At 43.1% G+C, this 19230-nt stretch overlaps 1 protein-coding gene across 1 annotated transcript; it reads right to left on the reverse strand.

Moving 5' to 3' along the window:
• Window positions 1-1504: 1504 nt before the first annotated feature.
• Window positions 1505-3887, reverse strand: LOC139656899 (zinc finger protein 260-like). Its single transcript, XM_071534539.1, has 2 exons — window positions 3701-3887; window positions 1505-2835 (listed from the first exon to the last, which is right to left on the reverse strand). Exons 1-2 carry the CDS (start codon window positions 3885-3887, stop codon window positions 1505-1507), a joined length of 1518 nt encoding a protein of 505 aa, XP_071390640.1.
• Window positions 3888-19230: the final 15343 nt, after the last annotated feature.

Below are 19230 nucleotides of genomic sequence, written 5' to 3' on the forward strand. Positions count from 1 at the left end.
GTGTGCGTCCTCATACACACAGCCAGATTTCTTTCCTGAGAAATGGATTTTTGACACTTGTGTGGCTTCTGTGCTGCTCTGATGTCAAGCTGAACACCAGGTTCAGAGGTTTGCCATGGTCTTTTCTTTGGCAGGTGTCTCTTCATTTTGATATGTTTCAACTCTGGGTTTGCTACACAGAGCGGCTGGGAGTTGGTGTGAACAAGCCGAGGGTAAGTATAGACAAAAGTTGATTTAAACTTTTTGACACAAAAACCCCCCCACAAAATTCTAACTTATGCAGTCTGTAGTAAATGAACCCATAGTTTAGGACTGATCCTGGTTGGCTCTGGTTCTGCCTCTTGGTGATGGTGCTTTCTTGCCATATAGGCCTGTTACTGTGATTCAAATGTATCATGATGAATTCCATGGTGTAGCGATTCTCATCTGCAAATCATTCAAAAGTAATCCTCCGCCCAAAATCAGTATACGTATACAAAAATCATATTTGACACTCATGCAATATCTGTAACTGACAACTGTCATTTATTAAATCTTCATTTTACATGTGCTTTCATAAAGGTACATGTCAGATGTTATGGGACACATTTTGGGAATCCACCGCTTCAAGAATTGGTGTTACATTTGGTTTCGTCTTCCCAGGAGCATCTGAAATACAATTCAGCTTCCTGAAATTACATCCTGGCCAGCAAATGTGGCATTTATTTCTCTGTTTTGCATTCTATTATATCTTATATGCTGCATTTGATCACAAAATGAACAAGAGGCACACAAATGGTTTCTTTGTAGTCTGAAATATTTCCAACGTTGTTACAATATCATTAACTATAACCACCCTGTAACAAACAACAGTGTGTTGTTAACTGAAAAATGACATAGTCTCATCATACAGTCAGATATAAAGTGTTTGGCCAGATAAAACAGAGAATTCTCAATGTTGACTACAAACGTGATAAAGATGCCCAACAATCTAAAAACTTCTCTGGTAGCTTATGTGGCGTTCATGTCACAAACAAATCTTCTTTCAAAACGGATAAGTTTATAGCTTGATATTTGCGTTCTGATGCAACTTTGCAAAACATGATTGTCTGCTTCTCATTCACAGTCATGGTTGAACCTTTACCGACTGAATCAGACGTCTCCAAACTTGTTTTCCGCTTGGAATTGAATGGGAGTGAATGAACCTGAGAGTCGGAATTAACTTTAAGAGATGGAAAACGTAACAAACGAGCAAAAAATTCCAATCACGCACATTTTTTGTTGATATCTCCCGCTTGGCATCATAAATTGTGTAAGTGTGTCAACACAGGCGGCAAACATGGCAGCAAATCCACCGATGCGATCTTGGAAGTCCAGGGTAATAAAAAATCAAAATTATCAGTTACACTCACAGTAATACAACCAACTCTGCGTACAAAAAGAGCAATATTCACCGCAGTTTGATTGATTTTAAATACATAAATAAAAGATTTTGGATGTTACTGTTAAGTATAACAGTAAAACTCTATCTGTGGCTCTGCGTGTGACAGTCTAGAGAAGCCTTCTGACTAAAGCAACAGCTGCACTCTTGGCACTGATACGGTTTCTCCCCCGTGTGTTTCCTCATGTGAACGACCAGGTTGCCCTTCTGCGCGAAGGACTTCTGACACTCTTGGCACTGGTACGGCCTCTCCCCCGTGTGGATCCTCGTGTGCGTGACCAGGTCCGACTTCTGGCAGAAGTTCCGCTCGCAGAACTGGCACCTGTAGGGCTTGTCCTCCGTGTGGATTTTCACGTGCCGGATCAAGGTCTTGGTCAGGGAGAAGCATTTGCCGCAGCGGGGACACTTGTACGGTTTCTGCGCCGTGCCCGCTTCGAAACGGACGCTCGGCTCGGCGGGTTTCCCCGGCTTCCCCCTCGACGGGATCCGCTTCGCGTGGAGGTGTTGCAGCTCGGACCAGAGCTCCCGGCTCCTCGTCTCCTCTTCGCTCGGGTTCGCCGGCGGGACGGGCCGATCGTCGCCCGTTTCTGATCCGGCGGGCTCTCTTTTGATCTGATCAACCGTAAGCATGGCGGAGGAGTCTCTATCTATATCATCGACGGTCTGGATTTGGTAAAGACACAAAGGCTGGAGAGACTCTTGGTCAAACTCGCTTTTGTCATAGGGAGGGATAGTGAGCGGAAACGCCTTAATGTCCGGTTCAAGACTTTGGGAGAGCGTCTCACCCTGACTGGAGCCCGCCTCCTGCTCCATGGTACTGATAAGCGCCTCTGGTCCGGGGTGTTTTTCCGCGTGACGATCCAGCGCCACCTTCTTGGTAAACCGCTGGCCGCACTCCCCGCACCGATACGGCCTCTCCCCGGTGTGCTTCCTCGCGTGGACGACCAGGTTGCCCTTCTGCGCGAAGCACTTGCGGCAGTCCCGGCACTCGTACGGTTTCTCGCCCGTGTGGATCCTGGTGTGGACGACCAGGTCGGACTTGTGGCAGAAGCGGCGGTCGCAGAAGCGGCACCGGTGCGACGCGGGCCTGTCCTCGGCGTGCGTCCGGGCGTGCCGCCGCGCCGTCTTCTTGGAGGGGAAACCGCCGCCGCCGCCGCCGCCGCACACGGGACACCTGTACGGTTCCGTCGCCCGGAGGGTGCCGATGTCCGTCGGCGTCTCCCGGTCGCTCTCGCCGTCTTCGCTCGTGGCGGGAGAGGAGGCGGGAGAGCCTGCGCTGAGGGTCCGGCGGTCGTCCGGCGGCTGGGACGCGGCGTTTTCCGGCGCCGCCCGGCCCGGGCCGGGGTTCCGCTTGGCGGGAGGCTGCTGGAGACCGGATGGCAACTTGTCTTCTGTGGCAGAGATCTGTAGTGGGTCTAAAGCAAAGGAGAAGACAACATTAACGAAGACACAGGTAGATTTAATTTAATTTGTATTTCAAAATTCCATACTTTTTCTAGATCTTAATATCTTGACTTGAAGATATTGGTCAGTGTTCAATATGATGATTCTTTTTACAACAAATATCATATGTGACATGACATTAGATCTGCACCTGAATTAACTATACTTTTCCATACTTTTTGTCTAATTCCCAAATTTTCCAAGAAGTGAAAATGCTCAAATTTCCAGACTACTTCCGGACTTTCCAGACTATCAGGGTTCAAAGGAACCCTGATGTAGACTTGAGGGAACAGTCCAGGTTTTTAAACAATATGATTATAATTGTATATAATTTAACACAAATTGAATTTCCTTTCAGTCCATCTATGAAGCACTTGCCTTAGTGTTTTTTTTTTTGAGAAACCACATGTATTATATTACAAACATTTTATTGATGATTTTACGACATGGTTTACTCTATAGCAGTACAAACGAGCATGTCTATTGCTAAAAATGCTAATGACTTCTGCCTCTAATACCTCAAAAACCAAAATGTGATGAAAGTATTTTTTGAATTAAAAGGACTCCTGACCCATGATAAACTAGAAGGGCACTCGGAGAGCGCAGACCTCCGCCAAGGCCAATAGTCCAGTCTGCTATGATATGCAAATTTCGTGAGTCGGATCCAGATCCGCTCCAAAATTTAATGGGTTCTTCCTTGGCCCATGCTACACCCTTCCACCAAGTTTCATGAACATCGGGCCAGTATTTTTTCCGTATTCCTGCCGACAAACAGACAAACAAACAAATGACACCGAAAACATAACCTCCTTGGCGGAGGACTACCGGTTAACTAACCTGCTCTGTGAGACTTGGCAACATCCAGCAGCGTGCGGCGACTCTCCACCACCCACTTTGAATGGGAGATTTCCTCCTCGTACTCCGCGATCGTTCTCTCCACGATCTTGAAGATCTCCTCGGCCGCCGCGGACAGACGCTCGCTGACGAGCGCTCTGAGCAGCTGCATCTGCAACGCTTTCACCATGGCGAGGCCTCCTCCGCAGCCCGAGTTCAGTGTGAGTACTCTGGGATCAGATACGAGCCCTCAAGGCCATTTGTCACTCCTGACTGGTTCAGAGCTCCGCTTCAACCTTCTGCGTCCTCTAGATCCCATCTGGCCCTGGCCATGTCTGGAAATACAACGCTGTGTATTCCTGGTAGGAGGCGGCGTCTGATGTAGCAGCAAGACTCAGGAGAATACACTGGGGATCTGAAAGACATTTAAAAAGTAATGTTGTGTTTAATTCAGAGGGAAAAAAATCAATAAAATCTGAGGGGTGGAATTCTATTTCAAATAAATGAGCAAAACCTCCCAGAGCCATTCATTTAGTGTTTGTCTATGTCTATGATTAAATTATGCAAAAAAAAAAAAAGTTGCAAAATTTAAGGTTCTGGATGTTTTTTTTTTTATCACATCCAATCTTTTTTTTAACATCCTAGAACAAAATCTATTTGCTGCTGTTGCCAGGCAACAAATATAATTCCAGCCAGTAAGCAGAGGTTTGCTTAGCAACAAAATTAGGCTCAGGAAGTAAAAATGATTCACTCAAACACTTGAGACTTTTAAGTGTTCTATTTTGTTAAATAGTGTCCAATTTTGTTGCTTTAAATGTGTGAAAACGAGGGAGAGAAATAGAGAAATTGACAGATGGATAGACTTAATAGACTCCTATTTGTGCCATTAAAAATACTGTTATGATTAGCCCACTGAATACTCTTATTACTATACTATGTAATGTGTAGCAGAAGACTCTTAGGGCAAATATTCAGAATTTTTATTCAGCAAAAACACGGATTGTGTCATTAAAAACTACTACTGTTGCATTTTCCCCATCTATGGACTCTCCAGTGCTCTCCAGCATTGACCAGTGGTTGTATCTCAAATCTAATGCTTTCTCTAGGGAAGTAAAACCCTAACCCTGATACATTTGAGTGTATGTTGAGTGAATGTTTTACAGCAAACCAAACATTGTACGAACGAATGAAAAATCCAATCCAAGTAGTTGTTGGCAGTTTATAAGTTAGAATCACAATATGATTGATTGATATGATGTGTGATGAAAGTCATTCATTTTGCTGGTTTTGTGTGAAATGAATATATATTTCCCTACACATTACGGGGTCATTGCCAACCTCAAGTTCCCATTAGTATTTACTACCTGGAAGCTGAGGTGAACAGTATTGTCTAGTAGTATTTACCATCTGAAAGCTGAGGTGAACAGCATTTTCTATGAGTATTTACCATCTGAAAGCTGAGGTGAACAGTATTTTCTAGTAGTATTTACCATCTGAAAGCTGAGGTGAACAGTATTTTCTATGAGTATTTACCATCTGAAAGCTGAGGTGAAAAGTATTTTCTAGGAAGCTTGCATCTTGTTTCCCATGGTACTTGAATGCAGCATTAAATACCTGATAAATCAGCTTTATCAGGTATTTATTTAATTTATTCATGAATTGTTTGGTGAAAGACAGACTTATTTTTTTCTTATTATAATCTATTAAAAATAAATATCTATCATAAAATTGGTGATTTTTCTTTTTTTAATACAACGATGGATGACTGGCGTTTTCTAATGGCAATAAACCACGATAGGCCATGATTTACTGTGATTTAGAACAGGTGTCGTTAGGCACGATGCAAAGTTGCAGTGGCAAAATAAAATAAAACGCGAATTAGCCGAGATGCATACAATTTTCGCTTGTACAGAATGGACGTTACACCAAATTCCATTAAAAAATCTGACAATTTAACGTGGCACTGAACATGGGCAAATGAACAAAATTAATAGCCTGTTAACAGCACTGGGCGATAGACAACAGTGTGAAGCTGTTCTAAAAGTTGATATTTTGTTGAAATAAGTGCTGTTTGATGGGTCGTATTGTATGCCGTTTTTACCAGTGGACACTAACGAGTCAGAAAAAGTCATACGTCATGCTTTATCAAGTATGTACATTTGCCAACAATTGAGGCAACAATAAACTGACAGAACTTTTTAGTGGAGTTTTGGCATGATGTTCTCTATATACAAGAGCACGGTACATATCGAGGTTCGCTTACCTCCAGCGACACCATAAACTGAACGAAAGATTCCCCGAGCTATTAGTCGTTTCCCTCTTCTGACTACAAGCATATTAAAAAGTCAAGTTGCTCACCCTGATGACACTGTCACTCCCCTTTTCTCGCTCAGCCACTGTTGGCTAACCACAGTTCGCGTTAGCTAAGGGAGGCTAGCTAGCTAAGTTACGCTCATACTACGATAGCTGTTCAACAACAAACCACTACCACATACTGTTGAGTAGTATTGTTCATTTCAGTTTATCACGACCGTATTAGCTATTGCACTATCTAGAGCTACCCAGCTAGCTGGCTTTAGACTGGTGGCCACAGCCCAGGTCAAGTCATGATGCTAAAAACATAGCTAGGCTACAAAGACGAGACGTGCGAGCTCTGGGTACATTCGTAGTTCGGAAGTGAACGACTGCGCATGCCTCACTCCATGTCGTGTAATGAATATTTAATAGTACACCCTCCACCCCCCATGCGTTTCATACAAAATCATTGATTTCTCTGACGACTGATCAGAAGGAGAATTAACCACAGCCCATGTCGCTCTCACTCACGAACACCTATGAAATATCTACGAGATTCATTATAATTATCGCGCCGAACTATCCTGCGTCCCCGCTTGCGTCCTCAAGTCGATCATCTTCTGTTTAGCCACCTTGGGTTACTAGTAGAGCCTCACCTGCTATTAATTAGAATGAGACTTAATCATTCGAATTGCAAAAAGTCACGACATTTTTTAGCTAAAGAGTTGACTGTGCGTGCTTTAGACCAGTTGCCTCAAGTTTCTAAAACGTTAAAACATTTATGTTTAACGTTTTGTTCGTATTGTTGACTTTAGAGCACTTATACGTGTATTGTACACCAGATGGCGCCATTCACCTTCCATATTTTCTGTTATAAGCAACATTTTCCACACCTTATCCCAGGCAGCTGAAATGACTGTAGATAACCAATGCGCCTGTAAAGTGATTTAAATTCAAAAACATACTTAAACCAACTAATTAATAGTTCCACAAATTTGTCAAACGGTGAAGAGGTACTGGGCCGCGGTGTTCAGCAGTAGTAATTCAGTAGTGAGGCCATAATGGATATTTATTTTCAAGGCCGTGTGCCCGTGAGCGCGAGGCCATTGTGCGAACGGGATTAATGAGAGTGATTTGTGCGGCGGGGGAACAGCGGGCCACGCTGGCTGGCCGGCCTGCCCGTTCCTGTTGTTCTGGGGTGGGAGTTTCCAGCTATACAGCTCAGGGGAAGCACCACAGGATGTCCTTTTTCCTGATTCCTCAACCATAGAATGTGTGCGCGCGCGTGCGTGCGTGTGTTCCATTCAATAACAGAATGTGTAACATCTTCCCAACTTCTGGATATTCTGTGTCATTGCTTTACTTCCCGCTTTGATATGATGAATATGATGCAGTTTGATTGGTTGTAGCATTGGTGAATACTACACTGGTTGCCTATAGGAAGCCCTTAACCTGAATTGATTCTAATGGGAGATTTTGAAGTATGTATATATGAGTTTTAGTGTCCCATGATGGTCTAAATGCAGTTTCAGAGGCTTTTCAACCCTGAGAAGAATACAATTCTGGGAGAAACACTGAATAATTGTCACTTTTTAGGGTGTTTTTCGGCATGAAAATGATAAAAATTAAAGCAAAAATTATCAGCTATCAATCCAAAAATATCAGTATTAGTATTAGCTTCAAACCCCCCCCCCAAAAATCAGTCTAACCAATCCTCCACACTGCTTCTGTTTACAGCAGGGAATCAACTGATCCACCGCCAGACGACTCCTAGTTCACCGTCAATGGAGAACCATGAAGCCCATAGTGAAGCACTATGAAGGAATGAGTGCGACAGCTGCTAGGGGAATCCTACTACACCGTCAGGTCACATGGTCCCCCCCCCCCACACACACACACACACACTCTATCCCTCTGATCCCCCCCCCTCCCCTCCCCTTCTCTCTGTCTCTCTCTCTCTAATGCTGTGTACAGTGAGAGAGAGAGAGAGAGAGAAAGAGGGAGGGTTTAGGGGAGGAAGGAGGAGGAGGAGGGGTAGCAGCTGAGAGAGAGAGAGAAAGAGAGGGGGGGGGGAGCGAGAGGAGGAGGAGGAGGAAAAGGAGAGGCGAGCGAGCGCTGTGAGCCCAGCTTACAAACGCACCAGATAGTGAAGCGGGGAAGACGGGAGCGTGGAAGAAGGGGAATAAAGGGGACGCAAGCCTCCTCTTTCTGTGTCAGTTGAAAAGGAATAAAAAAAAAAGGAGGAGGGGAGGGGGTTGCATCCCGTTTCAGAAAGAAGGAGAGAAGAAGGGAGAGCAAAAGAAGAGAGAGAGAGAGAGAGAAATATCCAAGAGCCGAGCGTCTTTCCAGAGGACGTCGGTGTCACGGAGGAGGAGGAGGAGGAGGTGATGTGTGTGTGAGCGCACCCGGCCGATACCTTACCGAGGAGTGTGTGTGTGTGTGAAGTGAACACACACACACACACAACCCACCCACTGGTGTTTTTTTTTTTTGGTTTTTTTTTACAAGCCATGCCACCATGGACCAGGAGCCAGCCGGAGTCCGACTGAACACCATGGCTCAGGTGAGGAGAGGCACGCACACACACACACACACACACACACACACACACACACACACACATATACATCCAAAGCATGCGTGTTGAATGAATGCACCAAAACACACTCGCAAATCACTTTAACAGCACTGTCTCTCACACACACACACACACACACACACACACACACACACACACACACACACAAGCAGACAGACTTCTGAAGTTCTTCTCAACCAAAACAAACCTCACCCCTCTCTCTCTCTCTCCCTCTCTCTCTCTCTCTCTTACACACACTCACACACACCATCAGTGTCATCAATATTAACCCTGATGTGTTTACCTCATCTTCGTCAAAGAGTGTGATTCTAGGCTTCTGAGTAAAGTTACATTTCAGGCATTTTTGGCTGAATTTTTTTGGCAGAGTGCAACAGCAGAATAAGCTCCAGCTCCTAGATCACCAAAAATGGCAACTAATATGACAGAGAAGAAGAAAGTCAGTGTCTTTGTTCACTTACGACATTTCAGTGAGCATACAGCGATCATGTAAGAGCAGACTTGGCACTTTGGCGGCCCCTAGTGGCAGCGGGAGAAAACGGTTCGAATTTCCGAAAAGTTTGAAGTACTTCATTACCCAGAAATCACCTAATTCAACGTCCTCGGGCCTCAATTTCTTCTTCTGTAAAGATTTTTCGGTAGCGCGGTTCAGCTGTCATTGGGGAGTTCGGCTTTCTCAGGAGACAGAATTTGTATTTCGCTCCTTAAAGTTTTGATCCGTACCCTAGACAAGAGTTTCGTTCGGGCAAATAGGTTGAATCTACAGATGGGACGGATTTCTTTGTGATTTGGAGCTTATTAGACGGCTGGATTTTGACATAAAAATCATACCTAGCGCGGCTTTATAGAAGAAGGATTCTCGTAAAAGTGAGAGTGAGTAGAGTGGAGTGAGTGACCAAACACACTGAAATCAAGAGGGGAGTATTTTGGGCTTGTCTCTATGAGGGAGAGGGCATCTCTCCGACTCCGAGAGAAAGGGAGGCTTGTGTATTTTTAGCCAAATCTGCCCAAGCGAGACAGTATATTCTGGCTGTGTTACGCGTGTGTGTGTGTGTGTGTGTGGTGAAAGAGTCTGTGGTCTTTTCATAGTTTCGGGAGCGGGCGAGGACTCGGAGGTCTTTTTATAGCAGTCGCGGGGTATAAAGGAGGAGTGTATCCGTAAAAATAGAGCGCGCACCGAGCGTATCGGAGTGTAACGGGCCGCTTTCTGCCAAGCATAATGGAGGAACCATGTCCTCGGCCCAAGTGTGAAAGGTGCATTGTGTTTTTTTTTTGGGTGGCTGTGTGTGTGTGTACTTGTGTGTGTGTGTGTGTGTGTGTGTGAGAGGGAGCGAGAGGCAGCAACTTCAGGATATCCTGCTCTTGCTTATGCTCTGGACAGCCAAATACATTTACTGGAACAAATGTTTGTGTGACAGCTTTGAGATTACAGCAGTCAAGTAAGACAAACTATGAATTGTGGGGTTTGTTTTTTTTATTCGGTCAACTTACAAAACAATCATGAATCATAATGTCGTGTTAGAGCCATATATCAGGCTATAATTTGCTTTTATTTAAAATTTAAAAAAAGACAGTCAGTTTGGTCCACAGCTGACATGATGGATATATGATGTAGTTTGATTGATTACATATTTATTATAGAATTGATCAATGCTACACTGGTTGTCTATGGGAAGACTCCACACAAGTATGCATGAATATGATCTTTATTATTATTAGTTGGAGTGTTATCCAGTGTTTCATGATGGTCTAAATGCTGTTTCAGAGGCTTTTCCACCCTGAATATTGAATATTTTGGTATGAAAACGGTCAAATTTCAAGATCTTAACTATCAGCAGAACATATTAGCTATTGGCAGCTTACATAAAAAACAATATCAGCATGAATGGAAATCCACGAAGCCCCTATGAAAGAATGAATGCCGCGTTTTCGAATTTTTTTTTGGTGTAAAAATTTGACTCGGGGCAAAAATAACCAAAAATATCAGTCTTCAAAACCCCCCCCCCCCCCATATCTGTGGAACCTTGGTGTGAAAGAGAGCATGCGTCCTCACAACACTTTCCCTGGATGAAGGTGGGGGGCTTTGTGGGGTCTGGTGACTGACTCACTGACTGACTCACACACACACGAGTTGAAACGTCCTCGGCCTGGGAGCCTCCGGGCCACTCCTCGCATTTCCCCCCCTTCGTATCTTCTCTCAATTAGACTGCACTGGACACTGTTCTGAGGGCAATGTACCGAGCTGACTCCGCACACACACACACACACACACACACTGACCATTAGCGCACAAGAGGCCTTATACTTATCCGGCCGAGGGACGGGTAGAGAGACGGGGAGAGATAATAAGATGAGAGAGGGAGGTTTGGATCGAGGAGCAGTTTGTGTGTGTGTATGTGTGTGTGTGTACTGGGATTTTTGAAGGCCAATACTGATGTTTTTGGATTGAAGTTGCCGATAGCCAATTCTTTGTGCCGATATCCAATATCTTTAAATTCAAGTTTTCAGTGTTTCCACCAAAACTGTATTCTTGTCAGGGTGGAAAAGCCTCTGAAACAGCATTTAGACTATAATGGGACACTAAAACTCTCCATTGAAAACATCATGGGACACTAAAACCCTCCATTGAAATCACCAGGGGACACTAAAACTCTTAATTGAAACTATCAGAACACTAAAACTCTCCATTGAAACTATCACAAAACACTAAAACTCTCCATTAAAACAACCATGAGACACTAAAACTCTCCATTAAAACCCAGGATATTGCTACTACAACTACTACTACTACTATCACTACTAAAACTCTCAATTGAACCCATCACAAAACACTAAAACTCTCCATTAAAACAACCATAGGACACTAAAACTCTCCATTGAAACCCAGGATACTGCTACTACTATCACTAACAAGAATAATAATAATAATAATGCATGGAATCCAATCAAAATGTTACATTAGATGTTAATTCAGTTTAAGGGCTTCCCATAGACAACCAGTGTAGTATTGATCAATTATAGAATAAATATGTAATCAAACAAACTGCATCATATCCATATAATTTGGCTAGAAGATGGGTTAAGATTTGGAGAAGGGTTAAGGTTAGGGGTTAGACTAGTCAATGGAGGGGTTAGGGTTAGTGTATTGTAAGTATAGGAATAAAAGTATGTGAGTGGGGATATCTCAACATACTGAACTCAATAATATCCTGCCACTATCTACAAAGCACTACCTACTTGGAAAAGGATCAGAAAACAAATTGGACAGAGACATTATGAAGTGCGACACAAAGGCAATCGCGGGGCTATTCTTACACCCCCGGCCCGTGATCGACGTCCAGCCATCGGACGTCAACGTTATCAGCGCTCAGCAGAAGAGACGGGAGGAGGGAGGGAGGGGAGAGAGAAGGAGGGAGCGGGAGGAGGAAGAGACAAAAGGGGGAGGCGAGGAGGAGAGCGGGCGCAAATTACAATTACAATTACTCACTACTGCAGGGTTTCTCGCATGTTTTCACCCCCCGTTTGATAAGATTTAATCCCCAGGACCCACATGGGGAGATTTTTGTTGTTGATTTACTATTGAATTGTGCAACTGTCTACACTGTACATAGGGAGATAATAGTGGTGAGAGTGAAAGCTATTAGAATATTCTTTCATTCTCTCAGTCTCTATTGGGATTATTTCTAATGTATTCAATTATAGTGAAATTAAACTATTCTTGATCTTGCTGGGGACCTCTGAAACCTCCTCAAGGACCACTGCAGGTCCCTTCACCCCACTTTGATAACCACTGCATTACTGTGATTGAGCCGAGTATTTCTGAAATCACTTAAGTCATTTTACTTTTACTTATTTTACTTTTACTGAAGAATGCTTTGATATTAGTATTATACTTTTATGAATTTTAAATTGCATCCATTCGATTCATACAAATTTTAATTACGAGTGATGAGTTAGGGAAATAGATTGGAGTTTTTTCTGGGAGGCAGAGCTGCTTGGAGGCAGAAATAATCTGATTGGTCGAGTTAAACCTCAGTGGGCGGAGCCAAGGAACCAGATTTTCAAAGCGTAAGTTAGCACAAGCTAACTGGCAAACCTGAACGATAAAGAAAGGAACTCTGGTCAAAATATAAATAAAAAATATAAATGCCAATGACTTCTTTTTTAAATTAATTCATGACCATGACATTCATGATGCTGGAAGCAGGCTAGCTAACTAGCTTACCTAGATAGCTGTATGCTAGTATGGCTAGCTTGAACTTGGAAGGTCAGCTAGGCTAACTAGCTAACCTAGATCAGTGATTCTCAACCTTTTTCATATCAAGGACCCCTAATTTAGTCCACATTAGGCCCACGGACCCCGATTTGATGAGATTTCGTGTCTCAAACCCAAATCTGAGAATATTTGTATTGTTAGATATGATTTTGTCCAGAATTTCATGACTATCTGTATTGTAGGTAGAGAGATAACAGAGAAACTATGATCAAAACAGTCATTCTTCTACATTCTCTAACTGTGTTAAGTTCTTGTAAATGAAATAAAGGTGAAGTTTAACAATTAGTCCGTTTGCTGGGGACCCCCTGAAACTCCCTCAAGGACCCCTGGTGGTCCCCGGACCCCATGTTGAGAACCCCTGACCTAGATAACTTAGTACATTTTAAATTAGCTTTTTTTTTTTACATCTGTAATTTCCGTTCTACTTAAGCAAAAATGTCAGCAAAAGTCACTTCTATTGGTGTTGGATATTTTTGTACTCTTTTCCCCTTATGAAACCAAGGACTTGAGAAGGGTGAAATAGAAGTAGAGCGGAGAGGAATAGAGGCAGGAGAGATGGAGCGTGGCAGTCGCATGGATTAGAGCGGGGATAGACCGATATATTGATTTGCTGTAATGATGGAGGTGAGGATCTGATTTTCCTCACCAGCTTCAGTGTCAGTCTGTAAAAACTCACCCTGCCTTAGGGAGCTGCTAACCCACTTTATTAGTAGGCTATGGCTTTTAATGGAGAGTTTTAGTGTCCCATGATGGTCTCAATGCTGTTTCAGAGGCCTTTAACACCCTGACAAGAACAAATCCATTGAATCTTTCTTTTGGAATCATCAAAATGAAAGATATCGAGTTTCAGAACAACTCATCAGCTATCGGCAGCCTTCTAAGACTCTTTTCAGTTGACTAGAACATTGGAATGGAGAGAGAGAGAGAGAGAAAGAGAGAGAGAGTGACTAAGTGAAAAGTTGGAGGGATGAACTTGGAATACCAAGAGGAGAGAAAGTGAAAGAATCTGACAAGAGAGGGGGAGAGAGACGCAAAGTCAGGCTGACTGAAGAAAAATGCGGTCAGCCTAACTCCTCACTGGCAGCTTGTTTTAATAAAAAATATGATTTATATTTATATTTTTTTTGCATTGTGGCTTTTAGGAGCAGAAAGGAAAGTCAACCGCTGAACTTAGCCACTTGGTTCCTTTAGCTTCTCATTAGGTTTGGCAGCAAGTATGTCTCTCTTTCTTGTGTGTGTGTGTGTGTGTGTGTGTGTGTGTGCCACCTCCTGCCACTAATGGAATGGGAATTATGTAACGTATGTAACTTGAGTTCCGTGTGTTATCCCCTTCACCGCTCACTAATAGTAGGACAGGGAATAGCCCCTGGTACACACACACACACACACACACACACACACACACACACACACACACACACATTGTTCGTGTTTTCGCAGCTGCTCTTCATTGTTTGCCATTGAATTCGCGCATTTAGACGCACCGCGACCAAACAATATGGTGAATTGGCCGCTGCTGATTTAATGAGCGAGGAATGCGGCGGTGAAATGGAAAAGGAGCCCAGCGTCCTCCACTGCCATTGTTTCAACTCCATGCCCTTTTTTTATTTTCTCCAGCGTGTCCTCGCTGTCCGGGTTTCCCCCTAAACCTTCAAACCATGTGCATAAATCAGTGTTTTTTTATGTATTTTTATTGGAGGTGTAAAGAAAGAGTAGGAAAAAGAGTATCACTGTTTTTAACGAGTGATATGAATTAAAAATAAGAATAAAAGATGAATATTTGGGAAAATAAATGATTATTATTACATTATGAAGCTTCAAAATTTTTCCTTCCTTTGTAATTTTTCAGTTCATCTCGTGTTGTCATAGTTACTCTTTTTGTTCCCCTATATTATTATGATTATTATTAACCGTCCTTTGCCGATGCTTGTTTACGTTGCGGCGGATGACATCATCACCACGCTGCCGCTCCACTGGGCTCGTCCGTGACATCATCAGTGCGCTCCACAGTGGCTGATGTTGAAGCGGTGGTACCATCTGCGCCGTGACATACACACACACACACACACACACCCCGTGGGATGGGGCCGTGTGTGAGGTTGTGTAATGATGTGAGATGTGAGTGTGTGTGTGACTAATTGGTTGCAATGTGCACAAGTTACAATTTACTTAGATCATTTTGACAAGCACAGTGTAGTGTGTGTGTGTGTGTGTGAGAGAGAGAGAGAGGGCGTTTCTTAGTGTGTTTGCATGTAAACGTGTGTGTGTGTGTGTGTGTGTGTGTTCTGCTCCGCTCCAGTTCATTCAGCTTTCTCACTGCTATAAATAGAGTGATGTAAGCCTTATTTCTGTGGTGTGTGGGTGTGTGTGTGTGTGTGTGAGTGTGTGTGTGTGTGTGTGTTTGGTCCTGACCTGATAATGGTTTTCCTCCGGAGTGAATCTCCCTTAGGGTCCTCCAAAGAGAACATATGACGTATGCGTGTGTGTGTGTGTGTGTGTGTGTGTGTGTGTGTGTGTGTGTATGCCTGTCTCCATGTCTCTATGCACTTTATGTAAATGAAGGAAACAGCCACATACCTGCACTCACCTACACCAGTACCCTCTAACATGAGAGATGGGACTCATAATACTAACATTTAACAGTAAAAATCCTCATGGAAAACAATGATATAATGCAGAGATGAAGAAAAATGTACTAATTTCATAACAAAAATGTGCTTCAGGTGCAGTTTGTTGTTAGGACACTTTATCATTAAAGTGGTAATCCTCTAGTTCCTTGTTTTCTTTGTTTTCTTGCTGTGGCGTTTCTGCACTGCGCTTCCCAGAGGCCACCTGTCAATCAAACCGCGTGGGCGGGACTATGACTGTGACTCTTTTTCCTTGGATTTTCTGCCGATGCAGTTTGAGTTTCTCTCTTCACTGTCTCACCGTGTCTTACTCGAGGACAGTAAAACGGGGACACATGGCTGTTGATGGACATACACTGGTTTTATAGGATGGCCTCTCCAGCCATTTGTCCACCTTGTCACCCCATAAAATGAACTTGTATACTCTGTGTGCAGTGTATTGTGGGAGGATGCACTTGTAAATACTGTAGTTCTCTGCTAGCCTGAAATACCCCATTGATACTCCATTGACTTGCTAGCATTGCTAACAAATGATAATAGGAGGCGGTTGCCGGTTTCACAGAAACACAAGCTCAAAGATGAGGTGTTTACTATTTTAAAGTAGGTAAATATTAAGACATTCTGTTTTTCTTGTATATCTGAGATGCACTGTCTAGACCAGTGGTTCTCAACGTGGGGTCCGGGGACCACCAGGGGTCCTTGAGGGCATTCCAGGGGGTCCCAGCAAATTGATGAATTGTTAAACCTCATTATTTCATTTCTAAGAACAATTAGAGAATGTAGAAGAATGATTCTTTTGAGCATAGTTTCACTGTTATCTCTCTACCTACAATTCAGATAGTCATGAAATTCTGGACAAAATCATATTTAACAATAAAAAATATTCTCAGATTTGGGTCCAAAAGAGAAAATCTCATTAAATGGGGGTCCATGGCCCTAATGTGGACTAAATTAGGGGTCCTTGATATGAAAAAGGTTGAGAACCACTTGTCTAGAAGTACAGAAATAATGAAATAAATTGAAAGTGAGGCAGCTGAGTGTCTTTAATAGTGAAACCGTATCAGTGTTTCCACACTAGTAGCAAGTTTACTTTAACCCTATAGGTGCTTGTAATGTGCTTAGCGGATGGTGCACATACTGTACAGTGTAAGCACATACTGTAGGTTTGTGTGCAAGTGTGTTCAAGTCAGTGTTTCTAAATGACCAATGCATTAATAACACCAGGGTTATTGTGTTATATATCATTGGAAAGACCTTGTCAAAAGAATACATTTGCAATAATAAACCAAATCAAAATACGGGGGAAATTCCAAGTTTAGCTGCACTGCACTTGATAGCTTTTTACAGAATATACATTTTCTGCATCGTAATCTCTATAAAAGTATGAATTCTTCCTATGTTGATTTTTTTTTTTTTATAGAAAAAGATGCAATCATTTGTTTTGTTTTTGCTCTAAAGAGTGAAGTGAATATGTGTGACAAGATGCAGCACAGGCAAGGAAAGGGCTGTGTGTGTGTGTGTGTGTGTGTGTGTGTGTGTGTGTGTGTGTGTGTGTGAGTGTGTGTGCGCGCTAGAGTGCATGGTGGGGGTGATGGTGGGTCTAAATCCAGCAGATTAAGGTTGTTGTTGTGTAATGGCATGTGGGCCCGTGCTGTGTGAGATTGAAGTGTGCTCTCTGTGGGCATCGAATGTGTGTGTGTGTGTGTGTGTGTGTGTGTGTGTGTGTGTTCCTCCTATGGATACAATGGAACAGAGGAGGACTTCACTGCTCTTCTGATGGGCAGCTGTCTGTCTTACTGATGACCCAGGGTCACAGCAAAGAGGAGTGAGGATGAGCGGATAGATACTTTCATTGATACAGCCAAAGAAGAATCATTTTCCATTCATTTTCCAGTCATTTATTATAAGGAATTGCTTTTCAATACACACAAACACACCCAAAAAGGAAGCCTTATCGCACTGAACAGCATTAACACTAATAGTCATAATAACCTCTACCATGAATTTCATTGCAAATAACTCTTATGTAATAGTACAATAAGTACCAAAAGGAACAGACTGCCAAGAGTAGTTCATTTTCTGTCCACAATTATAGTAGAAGGATAGTCTTAGTCCAATTATCATACTGCACTGGCAGATCGTTTTGTTGGTTTAAGAATAGTAACTTTTTTTTTTTGTGATCAATTTTTTTTATTGACATTTTAGTATGAAACAGAGATGTGGCTATACATTCATTTAACAACAGAGAGGAGTGAACAAAAAAAAAAAAAAAAAAAAAAAAAAGATTTTCACATCCTCCCATTCAATACAAACATCAACTCAGACGTTGATCTCTTTTAGATCTGAGATTATAATAATGAAAAGAATGAAGAAGAAAAAAGGAAACATGGACATTAGAGTGTCAAGTTTCTAGTTTCAAGATGTAATTCCTTGTTTCATTATTGCCTCTATTGAAAAAAGTCATATTGATGTGAATGAGGTGAAATGTGCTGAAATGAGCAAAAATGATTAGACAAGTCTGGATGTAAAATGACATTACTTAGAGACTGTCAGTGCATTCATACTAATACTGAAATACACATAAATTCCCAGAGGATGAAAGGTCTGTCTTAGGAAGACTCATGCAGTTCTGAAGTGATTAAAGCTGCTGTGCTGCTCACTGCTGCTTAGAGACAGTTCAGGTTTCACTCTTAAGTGCCGATTCATCACTTTCCTGCGTGGAGAAGATTTGCCACCGGGGACCAAACCTGTCACCGGAATTGAATTTGGGTAAATAGTGTTGGTGGGACGCTCTTCTCTGCTGCAGCCCCCCCAAAAAAACCCTTCCCTAGTGTGACTTTAATGAACTTTGGGGACACACACACACACACAACACACACAGTGAAACTCCCCAGTCGCCTCTTATAACTCCAGAGATGGAAGTGCAGGGTCCCGGTGAGACTGATGTGAGCTGATTGGCCTATAAAAGCCGAGCCTCTCTCTCTCTCTCTCTCTCTCTCTCTCTCTCTCTCTCTCTCTCTCTCTCTCTCTCTGAAGCCGCCGCCGTTATAATTCAATCAAGCGATTCGCGTGCGATCGGGCCCGGGACGTCCCGTCCAGGGGAGGAGGGGAAACGCGAGCGGACCGCTGTGTGTCAGATACTGTCGGGGGTGGAGAGAGAGAGAGAGAGAGGAGAGAGGGGAGCATGTCTCTTTATCTGCATGTAAGCTCATTTACAAAGACCTCCTTACACACCCGTCCCGCTTTGTGACCCCCCCCCCCCCCCCCCCAGTCAATAGGAAGCGAGCCGTTTCCCCATTCGTTTTCCCAGCAGCACAGCGGTCGGGGCGCCCTCTGGTGGCCGGCTGGCAACGCCGCACACCGGGCCTATCCATAGCCCCACCGGAGGGGGGATTAGATGGATTAGATATTTAGGGAAATCTCCCTGCGCGGCTGTAAATAGACAGATGGGTGTGTCCCCGCCCTCCCCCAACGCACACATATATACACACACACACACACACACACACACACACGCTCACTATCCTCTCTGTCAGCCATGCCAGGCCGCAACATAACAGAACACAACAGGGTGGAGGCAGATGTTTGAGTTCTATTCCAAAAAGGCAGATCCACCATTTGAAAAATTAAATAGTTTATTTATTTATCTATCTATTTATTTATCTTTCTTCTTTATATTTTTTATTATATTTTTTTTAAAGGATAGCAAGTACAAGTCCTTTGTTGACAAAATGGTGAA

Source organism: Centroberyx affinis, unplaced genomic scaffold, assembly GCF_046629955.1.
Source record: "Centroberyx affinis isolate AG114_WGS23_722 - 3 ecotype Tasmania unplaced genomic scaffold, CSIRO-AGI_Caff_v1 ptg002573l_1, whole genome shotgun sequence".
Lineage (NCBI taxonomy): Eukaryota > Metazoa > Chordata > Actinopteri > Beryciformes > Berycidae > Centroberyx > Centroberyx affinis.